General features: G+C 50.1%; 1 protein-coding gene and 1 long non-coding RNA gene across 2 annotated transcripts in view; both read right to left on the reverse strand.

Moving 5' to 3' along the window:
• LOC106612912 (uncharacterized) overlaps nt 1-1,961 on the reverse strand; it is a 30,521-nt gene extending 28,560 nt beyond the window's left edge. Inside the window, exon 1 of the long non-coding RNA XR_001330392.2 lies at nt 1,819-1,961. This is a non-coding gene — a long non-coding RNA (uncharacterized lncRNA). The remainder of the gene's footprint in view (nt 1-1,818) is intronic.
• A 321-nt stretch (nt 1,962-2,282) lies between these two features.
• LOC106612779 (intraflagellar transport protein 80 homolog) overlaps nt 2,283-12,040 on the reverse strand; it is a gene marked incomplete at its 5' end in the record, with an annotated part of 65,209 nt that continues 55,451 nt past the window's right edge. The window contains 8 exon segments of the mRNA XM_014214253.2: nt 2,283-2,325; nt 2,327-2,429; nt 2,647-2,782; nt 3,927-3,991; nt 4,255-4,418; nt 5,301-5,372; nt 5,374-5,455; nt 5,458-5,479. Of these exon segments, the coding sequence (XP_014069728.2) occupies nt 2,283-2,325; nt 2,327-2,429; nt 2,647-2,782; nt 3,927-3,991; nt 4,255-4,418; nt 5,301-5,372; nt 5,374-5,455; nt 5,458-5,479 (687 nt within the window).

Here is a 12,040-nt window from a genome sequence, read left to right on the forward strand (position 1 = left end):
AGGGGTGCGTGCTCAGTCCCCTCCTGTACTCCCTGTTCACTCATGACTGCACGGCCAGGCACGACTCCAACACAATCATTAAGTTTACCGATGACACAACAGTGGTAGGCCTGATCACCGACAACAATCAGACAGCCTTTCTGGAGGAGGTCAGAGACCTGACCGTGGGGTGCAAGCATAACAACCTCTCCCTCAAAGTGATCAAGACAAAGGAGATGATAGTGGACTACAGGAAAAGGAGGACCGAGCACGCCCCCATTCTCATCGACGGGGCTGTAGTGGAGCAGGTTGAGAGCTTCAAGTTCCTTGGTGTCCACATCACCAACAAACTAACATGGGCCAAGCACACCAAGACAGTCGTGAAGAGGGCACTACAAAACTTATTCCCCCTCAGGAGACTGAAAAGATTTGGCATGGGTCCTCAGATCCTCAAAAGGTTTAAAAGCTGCACCATCAAGAGCATCCTGACGGGTTGCTTTACTGCCTGGTATGGCAACTGCTCGGCCTCCAACCGCAAGGCACGACAGAAGGTAGTGCGTAGGGCCCAGTACATCACCGGGGCCAAGCTTCCTGCCATCCAGGACCTCTATACCAAGCGGTGTCAGATGAACGCCCTAAACATTTTCAAAGACTCCAGTCATCCTAGTCATAGACATGGTCTCTCTGCTACCGCACGGCAAGCTGTACCGGAGCGCCAAGTCTTGGTCCAAGAGGCTTCTAAACAGCTTCGACCCGCAAGCCATAAGACTCCTGAAAAGCGAATCAAATGGCTACACAGACTCATTGCCCCCCCTTCTACGCTGCTGCTACTCTCTGTTATTATCTATGCATAGTCACTTTAATAACTCTACCTACATGTACATAATTACCTCGACACCGGTGCATCCGCACATTGATTCTGTACCGGTACCCCTTGTATATAGCCCCACTATTGTTATTTACTGCTGCTCTTTATTTATTTGTTATTCTTATCTCTTACGTTTTTTAAAGTACTGTCTTAAAACTGCATTGTTGGTTAGGGGCTTGTAAGTAAGCATTTCACTGTAAGGTCTACTACACCTGTTGTATTCGGCGCATGTGACAAATAAAATTTTGATTTGAATAAACAACCGGACAGACACGAGACAACAAGACCGACATGAGACAATCGAACAGACATGAGACAACCACAGAGAAATGAGGAAAGAAATTTGACACACTGAGACCTGAGACAAGACATTGAGATACACACCCCACTTCCAAAGAGTGACAGTGAGTTCCCACGCTGCCTGTTGTTCCCACACTATGGTGGGGGGAACCCATAAGGTCTATCAGAACACAACACTAGAACCCTGGAGAAATCCCATTCACTGATCTGTGGCCCCCCAGCCCGAGTGGCCCCTCTCGGGGGCTGAGTGTTTCCCCTGGGACCAGGGCTCTGGTTCTCTGGTCCCTTTGGCCCTGCTTTGCTCTGCTGCAACCCACAATGTGCTAGCAATTACAGGCCGCTAATTACACCATTTATCCTAAATAACTGGCTTTAAGAGAGGGCTCAGAGCTCATGGCTCAGAGCAGCCCTCCTCTCCTGGGTAGAGTAGGGGCAGGGCCAGGGAGACAGCAGGCCTGGTGTTAGACATTTGGCACTGGATTATTTCACACCATTATTCTATTTTCAACATAATGTGAAGAGTTTTTTTAAGATGTGTTTTGTACAGTATTTGGTGTTGAATATGATGTGTGCTCTGCTCTATACAGATCAGACTCATTCTGCAGCGGACCAGGGAGTCACCAGAGAATGTCTCCATGAGAATGTCCCCTCTCCTGTCAGGTGTGTGTTACCTTGGCAAAGCGGCAGAGGCGCAGTGCGTCCTCCCAGCGAGAGGAGGCGCTGTACTCGTGCAGCACGGTGGGGTAGGAGACACGCTGCTGTACACCAACGAGCCGTCACCTGGGTCCCGACGTAGTTCAGGATGTGGGCCACACGGCTGAACTCAGTGTGGAGGGGGACAGACCGACAGATATAAAAATACATTCTGTACACACAGCCACTTAGCCTAAGGGCAGCCACTCAGGAATCTCTTTTAAACAGCTTTTACACAACATGAAAACATTTCAGATGAAGCAGTACCTTTTATTTCTGATAATGGGGAACTGTTTTCTGTGTGTGTGTGTGTGTGTGTGTGTGTGTGTGTGTGTGTGTGTGTGTGTGTGTGTGTGTGTGTGTGTGTGTGTGTGTGTGTGTGTGTGTGTGTGTGTGTGTGTGTGTGTGTGTGTGTGTGTGTGTGTGTGTGTGTGTGTGTGTGTTACCTGGCGTCTTTCATGTAGAGTGTTTTAGCCAGCAGGTCCAGTGAAGACCGCACTGGGATAGTGCCACACAGTGAACTGTGTGTCCTGAATACCACACAGGATGTTAGAGGAGTCGTTCCAGGACATAGTGTGGACCACAGTACCTATTGAGCAGGATAGAGACAGACAACACACTCTTACTGACAACACCCAGAATAACTAACTATAACCTCTACCACATGGTGTGTAGACCATAGTGCATGTGGGTTATGGTTAGAAAAATCTATCTGGTAGGCTTTAGGTGCTTAACAACACAAAGCAGTTGGAAATCTATCTCCCCCTCCCTTTCTCTCCTTCCCTCTCTCCTTTCCTCTCTCCTACCTATCTTGCAGATGTTGTGTTCTTTGTTAAGGCGATGGACAGCGGTCAGATACAGGTCACGGTTCTTGTCTATGACTGCGATCTTCCTCTCGCTGGACGGGCCACACTGGTCCAGAGCTATCTCCACCACCTCCATCTGGAACACACGCACGGGCACATGCAAACACACACACACACACACACACACACACACACACACACACACACACACACACACACACACACACACACACACACACACACACACACACACACACACACACACACACACACACACACACACACACACACACACACACACACACACACACAAACACAGTGAAATGGGAGGCAGAAAGTTGTGTGAGAGAGGCCTGGTTCACATGAGCAGGGCAAACTGAACCACCAGTGTCAAACCCCACCAGTCCCCATAACACATACAATATTGTATTTTGATACACTTCTCTTCTCAACACATGATCACCCATATCCCAAGCCCTCTCCTCTCCCCCTCCACACTCTCTATTCCCCAGTACAGCCCTGAGTACACAGCCACAGGAGGACTAGGAGGGAACAAATGAGCCCAGATCAGAGGGAAGATACTCAACTCAGAGGGAAGAGGTGGAGGAAAGGGGAGACGAGGGAGAAATGGGGGAGGCAAGAGAGTGGAAGGGGGTGCCAGCAGTCTGACCCCACAGCTCCTGGCCCATACTCCCCAACAGGAGTGTATATGCGTGTGTGTGACTGTGTGTGTGTGTGTCAGAGCCAGCTGGCTTCAGTGCAGTGCTCCTCTGTCTTGGAGCTGTGGAGTGCTGGCAGAGACAGTAACTACTGATCCTGGCTACTTCTCCTCCTTTTCTCCCTCTCTAATTCACTCCTTCTCTCTTTATCCCTTTCAGTCCTGTTCTTACTCCATAACCCTCCCCTTTTCTCTCCATCTCTTTCTCACACACATGCACTCATTCCAGTTTCCACACAAGCTGTATGTCTCCCTCTTAACTATCAAGTTTCTTCTTTTCCCTCAACACCACTAATTCTTCTCTGTCTTCTATCCATGGCTCCCTGACCTTTTCACCCTGGCCGTTGGGGGCACTCGAACCCACAGCTACCCTGAGGCACAGATCTAGGATCAGCTTACCCTCCCCCAATCCTAACAGGTTGCTCAATGTAACAGTATGGATTAAGATGTAGGCAGGTGGAGATATGCACAGTCTTCTCATGTCAGTGTGTGCACACTAACAGGAGAGTGTAATGTGTGCTATGACTGACTGTTGGTGTGTGTTGGTTGGTGAATCACCCACCTTGTCAGTCAGGGGCTTCCCTTCACCCAGGGCTTTCCCCGTCAGGGCATCAAACAGAAAGATGACTGGAGGAAAAGAAGAGAAGAGAGGAGAGGACGGAGAGAGAGAGAGCAGGATAATGATGGCAAACGGTCATTGTTCCAGTCCTGCTTAAGTCATTTCTCCAGCGTTTTATCTCCTGGTGAAGTGTAATCCTCTTGTTGGCAAAGTGCTACTGATGTAAATGTCATTGAGTGAAGAAGCCTAAGGCAAATCTCGCCCTGCTCTGTGGACAACAAAGTTTAGTATTGTAGTAGTGAAGGAACAGCTCGGCTGGCCTTCCACTCACCCTTCTCATCGCTCTTGTCCCGGAAGGCGATGGTGTCGTTGCTAAGGGAGACTGACTGGGCATTGAGGATGTCCGTTCTCATGCCGGGGAATCTGGGCGTGGAGATGAGACGGCCCTCGTAGGAGAACACATAGACCCCCGTTCCATCCACCAACAGGAAGTGTCTGAGACAGAGAGGAGCCAAAACAAAGAGGAGAAAGGGAAAGATAGAGAGATAAAGATGGGGGGAGTGATAGAAAGCAGGGTTAGGGACAGAGAGATGGAGAACAGAGAAGAGAACGAGTGATAGAAAGCAAGGTTAGGGACATAGAGATGGAGAAGAGAACGAGTGAGAGAATGAACAAACAATACTCTGAGCCACAGCTCCATACTACTTGTCAGAGAGCTGATGCTATAACCTCCTTGTTGGGGTGGGATTGGCGTGGGGTGTGGGGGGTCCGAGTGGGCTTTTGAACATTTCTTCGGATCCTCGTGTCTTACTCATTGTTATAAAAAAGTTTGGTCCAAATCAGATGTTAGGTACTATATTTATTTAATATATTATGAATCCTATAAATTAAAATGGCCAATTTGGGTGCAATGAATTATCGTAATTTCTCAGAGATCAAATTATATTTCAACAAAGTAATGTTGCAGGAATGCTCATCTGTTTCTATCAACAGAAACAATTTCAGAACAATCTGAGATGGTGGGAGTTGAAATTCTCTTTCTGGTGCTTTAAATGGTGGAACGACCCAGAGGAGAGAATGATAAATGTCCATCTCTTTGTTCCCCACTGCAGTTAGGCTTCCACAGCAGGACCTGCTCTGCTAATGGCACACACACACTCTCACACACAGTTCTCACAAACACACACACTCACACACACACACAGACGCACACACACAGAGTGTATTTGGCAGGAGAGAGGGGGAGGGAAAGAAAAGGAGAGGGGGTCCAGAGATCGGCGCAACAGGGAGATAGGCCGCAACAGAGATAGACGAGACGGGAAAGACTAAGAAATGGAGGAGGGACAGAATGAGATACAAGGCTAAAGAGAGACTTACTTCTCAGCCTGTACAATGAGGCTGATGGTTCCCTCCTTCAGGTCAAAGATGAGAGGATGGTTCCAGTTCTTAGCACTGGAGAGCGGTGGTGACCACCAGGTGACCGTGGGCCAGAGAGGCTTTGATGACCTGGTCCCTGAACTCCAGAACATCCCCGCATCATTCACCACGTTCCTCACCTGGGTGATGGATAGAGAGAGAGAGAGAGAGAGAGGGACTGTTTAGGAACACACACACACACACACACACACACACACACACACACACGTAGCTCCTCAGATCTTGACACACATAAACACATTGAGTAACAAATAATCTGAAATACTAACAAACTAATTGTAACAAACAGACTACAGCAGACACACACAGGACATATTTTCTGAGACACTCATAGATGTATAGTCGGTATGGAGGCACTCACGTAAACTCCAGAGTGGATTAACTGTTGATATATACAGGAAACAGCCCATGTCTAAGCATAGGACAGGAGGGGACAGAAACGCCTGGTGTGTATACGTACGTCCGCGTGTGTGTTTCTACTTTTTTCACCCGTTGGGATAAAAATGTTCTTCCACATTTCCCCTGTGAATGAATGAATGAATGAAATGTGGTTTTCCACCAGCAGGTAAAAGGTGTGGTGGGTATTTATTTAACGGTTTAAGCATCATCCTTCTTTAACCCCCACTAACAACCCAAATTTACTCACCAAACAACCAGGAATAAAAATGTTTAACCGCGAAGTGGTAAATTTAGCCGCCTGATTCACAAACCATTGGCAGATGTGCACTTTTAAAAAAGAGAGGGAGAGAAAAAACCCTGCAAGGCTGAAAATAAATGGCTGAAGACCCAGGTTTGTTTGGTTAACGCAAACAGTGCTCAGTGAGGGCTGTCTATGGTGAGAGTGCACGTATGTGTGCGTATGCGTTTATCCACGTGTGTGTGTCCATTACAGTGTGTGTGTGCGCGGGGGTGTGTGGACCGCGTGTAAACGCTACCTTGTGGTTTCTGAAGTTTAAACACACTCGGTGATGGAGGCTGCTATACAGGCTGGCCATTGTCACTGGTCCACACTGGGAGGCTTATAGCATAATGTATAGCCACAAGTACCCAGGCCTGGGGAATAGTCTGGCCCTTTAAATAGCCTGTTAACTTCACCTCACTAGCGTCTGCCTCTCACACCGGCCCATTCACCCTCAGTTAGCTGTCTCATTAATTCATTTAGGCTCGGGGACTGTTTGGCTTCTTAGGTGAAGTAAAGATTAAGACTTTTTCTGGAGGTTTCTCCAATCATATGGCATAAGGAACCTGAAACACCTGCATGGTTCTCCTCTTGGTGAGGGTGATCTGTGTGTTCTACCTGCGTGGTCCTCCTCTTGGTGAGGGTGATCTGTATGTTCTACCTGTATGGTCCTCCTCTTGGTGAGGGTTATCTGTGTGTTCTACCTGCATGGTCCTCCTCTTGGTGAGGGTGATCTGTGTGTTGTACCTGCATGGTACTCCTCTTGGTGAGGGTGATCTGTATGTTCTACCTGTATGGTCCTCCTCTTGGTGAGGGTGATCTGTGTGTCCTACCTGCATGGTCCTCCTCTTGGTGAGGGTGATCTGTGTGTTCTACCTGCATGGTCCTCCTCTTGGTGAGGGTGATCTGTGTGTTCTACCTGCATGGTCCTCCTCTTGGTGAGGGTGATCTGTGTGTTCTACCTGCATGGTCCTCCTCTTGGTGAGGGTGATCTGTGTGTTCTACCTGCATGGTCCTCCTCTTGGTGAGGGTGATCTGTGTGTTGTACCTGTATCGGCCTCCTCTTGGTGAGGGTGATCTGTGTGTTCTACCTGCATGGTCCTCCTCTTGGTGAGGGTGATCTGTGTGTTCTACCTGCATGGTCCTCCTCTTGGTGAGGGTGATCTGTGTGTTCTACCTGCATGGTCCTCCTCTTGGTGAGGGTGATCTGTGTGTTCTACCTGCATGGTCCTCCTCTTGGTGAGGGTGATCTGTGTGTTGTACCTGTATCGGCCTCCTCTTGGTGAGGGTGATCTGTGTGTTCTACCAGCATGGTCCTCCTCTTGGGGAGGGTGATCTGTGTATTCTACCTGCATGGTCCTCCTCTTGGTGAGGGTGATCTGTGTGTTCTACCTGCATGGTCCTCCTCTTGGTGAGGGTGATCTGTGTGTTCTACCTGTATGGTCCTCCTCTTGGTGAGGGTGATCTGTGTGTTCTACCTGCATGGTCCTCCTCTTGGTGAGGGTTATCTGTGTATTCTACCTGCATGGTTCTCGTCTTGGTGAGGGTGATCTGTGTATTCTACCTGCATGGTCCTCCTCTTGGTGAGGGTGATCTGTGTGTTCTACCTGCATGGTCCTCCTCTTGGTGAGGGTGATCTGTGTATTCTACCTGCATGGTCCTCCTCTTGGTGAGGGTGATCTGTGTATTCTACCTGCATGGTTCTCGTCTTGGTGAGGGTGATCTGTGTATTCTATCTGCATGGTCCTCCTCTTGGTGAGGGTGATCTGTGTGTTCTACCTGCATGGTCCTCCTCTTGGTGAGCGTGATCTGTGTGTTCTACCTGCATGGTTCTCGTCTTGGTGAGGGTGATCTGTGTATTCTACCTGCATGGTCCTCCTCTTGGTGAGGGTGATCTGTGTGTTCTACCTGCATGGTCCTCCTCTTGGTGAGGGTGATCTGTGTGTTCTACCTGCATGGTCCTCCTCTTGGTGAGGGTGATCTGTGTGTTCTACCTGCATGGTCCTCCTCTTGGTGAGGGTGATCTGTGTGTTCTACCTGCATGATCCTCCTCTTGGTGAGCGTGATCTGTGTATTCTACCTGCATGGTTCTCGTCTTGGTGAGGGTGATCTGTGTATTCTACCTGCATGGTCCTCCTCTTGGTGAGGGTGATCTGTGTGTTCTACCTGCATGGTCCTCCTCTTGGTGAGGGTGATCTGTGTGTTGTACCTGCATGGTTCTCCTCATGGTGAGGGTGATCTGTGTGTTCTACCTGCATGGTCCTCATCTTGGTGAGGGTGATCTGTGTGTTCTACCTGCATGGTCCTCCTCTTGGTGAGGGTGATCTTTGTTCTCTACCTGCATGGTCCTCCTCTTGGTGAGGGTGATCGGTGTTCTCTTCCTGCATCGTCCTCCTCTTGGTGAGGGTGATCTATGTGTTCTACCTGCATGGCCCTCCTCTTGGTGAGGGTGATCTGTGTGTTCTACCTGCATGGTCCTCCTCTTGGTGAGGGTGATCTGTGTGTTCTACCTGCATGATCCTCCTCTTGGTGAGGGTGATCTGTGTCCTCTACCTGCATGGTTCTCTTGGTGAGGGTGATCTGTGTGTTCTACCTGCATGGTCCTCCTCTTGGTGAGGGTGATCTGTGTGTTGTACCTGCATGGTCCTCCTCTTAGTGAGGGTGATCTGTGTGTTCTACCTGCATGGTCCTCCTCTTGGTGAGGGTGATCTGTGTGTTCTACCTGCATGGTCCTCCTCTTGGTGAGGGTGATCTGTGTGTTGTACCTGCATGGTCCTCCTCTTGGTGAGGGTGATCTGTGTGTTGTACCTGCATGGTCCTCCTCTTGGTGAGGGTGATCTGTGTGTTCTACCTGCATGGTCCTCCTCTTGGTGAGGGTGATCTCTGTGTTCTACCTGCATGGTCCTCCTCTTGGTGAGGGTGATCTGTGTGTTCTACCTGCATGGTCCTCCTCTTGGTGAGGGTGATCTCTGTGTTCTACCTGCATGGTCCTCCTCTTGGTGAGGGTGATCTGTGTTCTACCTGCATGGTCCTCCTCTTGGTGAGGGTGATCTGTGTATTCTACCTGCATGGTTCTCCTCTTGGTGAGGGTGATCTGAGTGTTCTACCTGCATGGTCCCCCTCCTGGTGAGGGTGATCTGTGTGTTCTACCTGCATGGTTCTCCTCATGGTGAGGGTGATCTGTGTGTTCTACCTGCATGGTCCTCCTCTTGGTGAGGGTGATCTGTGTGTTGTACCTGCATGGTCCTCCTCTTGGTGAGGGTGATCTGTGTGTTGTACCTGCATGGTCCTCCTCTTGGTGAGGGTGATCTGTGTGTTCTACCTGCATTGTTCTCCTCATGGTGAGGGTGATCTGTGTGTTCTACCTGCATGGTCCTCCTCTTGGTGAGGGTGATCTGTGTGTTCTACCTGCATGGTCCTCCTCTTGGTGAGGGTGATCTGTGTGTTGTACCTGCATCGGCCTCCTCTTGGTGAGGGTGATCTGTGTTCTACCTGCATGGTCCTCCTCTTGGTGAGGGTGATCTGTGTATTCTACCTGCATGGTTCTCCTCTTGGTGAGGGTGATCTGAGTGTTCTACCTGCATGGTTCTCGTCTTGGTGAGGGTGATCTGTGTATTCTATCTGCATGGTCCTCCTCTTGGTGAGGGTGATCTGTGTGTTCTACCTGCATGGTCCTCCTCTTGGTGAGGGTGATCTGTGTGTTCTACCTGCATGGTCCTCCTCTTGGTGAGCGTGATCTGTGTGTTCTACCTGCATGGTTCTCGTCTTGGTGAGGGTGATCTGTGTACTCTACCTGCATGGTCCTCCTCTTGGTGAGGGTGATCTGTGTGTTCTACCTGCATGGTCCTCCTCTTGGTGAGGGTGATCTGTGTGTTCTACCTGCATGGTCCTCCTCTTGGTGAGGGTGATCTGTGTGTTCTACCTGCATGGTCCTCCTCTTGGTGAGGGTGATCTGTGTGTTCTACCTGCATGGTCCTCCTCTTGGTGAGGGTGATCTGTGTGTTCTACCTGCATGATCCTCCTCTTGGTGAGCGTGATCTGTGTATTCTACCTGCATGGTCCTCCTGTTGGTGAGGGTGATCTGTGTGTTGTACCTGCATGGTTCTCCTCATGGTGAGGGTGATCTGTGTGTTCTACCTGCATGGTCCTCCTCTTGGTGAGGGTGATCTGTGTGTTCTACCTGCATGGTCCTCCTCTTGGTGAGGGTGATCTGTGTGTTCTACCTGCATGGTCCTCCTCTTGGTGAGGGTGATCTTTGTTCTCTACCTGCATGGTCCTCCTCTTGGTGAGGGTGATCGGTGTTCTCTTCCTGCATCGTCCTCCTCTTGGTGAGGGTGATCTATGTGTTCTACCTGCATGGCCCTCCTCTTGGTGAGGGTGATCTGTGTTTTCTACCTGCATGGTCCTCCTCTTGGTGAGGGTGATCTGTGTGTTCTACCTGCATGGCCCTCCCCTTGGTGAGGGTGATCTGTGTGTTCTACCTGCATGGTCCTCCTCTTGGTGAGGGTTATCTGTGTGTTCTACCTGCGTGGTCCTCCTCTTGGTGAGGGTGATCTGTGTGTTCTACCTGCATGGTACTCCTCTTGGTGAGGGTGATCTGTGTGTTCTACCTGCATGGTCCTCCTCTTGGTGAGGGTGATCTGTGTGTTGTACCTGCATGGTCCTCCTCTTGGTGAGGGTGATCTGTGTGTTGTACCTGCATGGTCCTCCTCTTGGTGAGGGTGATCTGTGTGTTCTACCTGCATGGTCCTCCTCTTGGTGAGGGTGATCTCTGTGTTCTACCTGCATGGTCCTCCTCTTGGTGAGGGTGATCTGTGTGTTCTACCTGCATGGTCCTCCTCTTGGTGAGGGTGATCTGTGTGTTGTACCTGCATGGTCCTCCTCTTGGTGAGGGTGATCTGTGTTCTACCTGCATGGTCCTCCTCTTGGTGAGGGTGATCTGTGTATTCTACCTGCATGGTTCTCCTCTTGGTGAGGGTGATCTGTGTGTTCTACCTGCATGGTTCTCCTCATGGTGAGGGTGATCTGTGTGTTCTACCTGCATGGTCCTCCTCTTGGTGAGGGTGATCTGTGTGTTGTACCTGCATGGTCCTCCTCTTGGTGAGGGTGATCTGTGTGTTGTACCTGCATGGTCCTCCTCTTGGTGAGGGTGATCTGTGTGTTCTACCTGCATGGTCCTCCTCTTGGTGAGGGTGATCTGTGTGTTCTACCTGCATGGTCCTCCTCTTGGTGAGGGTGATCTGTGTTCTACCTGCATGGTCCTCCTCTTGGTGAGGGTGATCTGTGTGTTCTACCTGCATCGGCCTCCTCTTGGTGAGGGTGATCTGTGTTCTACCTGCATGGTCCTCCTCTTGGTGAGGGTGATCTGTGTGTTGTACCTGTATCGGCCTCCTCTTGGTGAGGGTTATCTGTGTGTTCTACCTGCATCGTCCTCCTCTTGGTGAGGGTGATCTGTGTGTTCTACCTGCATGGTTCTCCTCTTGGTGAGGGTGATCTGTGTGTTCTACCTGCATTGTCCTCCTCTTGGTGAGGGTTATCTGTGTGTTCTACCTGCATGGTCCTCCTCTTGGTGAGGTTAACCTCGTGTTCTACCTGCATGGTCCTCCTCTTGGTGAGGGTGATCTGTGTGTTCTACCTGCATGGTCCTCCTCTTGGTGAGGGTGATCTGTGTGTTCTACCTGCATTGTCCTCCTCTTGGTGAGGGTTATCTGTGTGTTCTACCTGCATGGTCCTCCTCTTGGTGAGGGTGATGTGTGTGTTCTACCTGCATGGTTCTCCTCTTGGTGAGGGTGATCTGTGTGTTCTACCTGTAATGTCCTCCTCTTGGTGAGGGTGATCTGTGTGTTCTTCCTGCATGGTCCTCCTCTTGGTGAGGGTGATCTGTGTGTTCTACCTGCATTGTCCTCCTCTTGGTGAGGGTGATCTGTGTGTTCTACCTGCATGGTCCTCCTCTTGGTGAGGGTGATCTGTGTGTTCTACCTGCATTGTCCTCCTCTTGGTG

The sequence above is a fragment of the Salmo salar genome, chromosome ssa09 (assembly GCF_905237065.1).
Source record: "Salmo salar chromosome ssa09, Ssal_v3.1, whole genome shotgun sequence".
Lineage (NCBI taxonomy): Eukaryota > Metazoa > Chordata > Actinopteri > Salmoniformes > Salmonidae > Salmo > Salmo salar.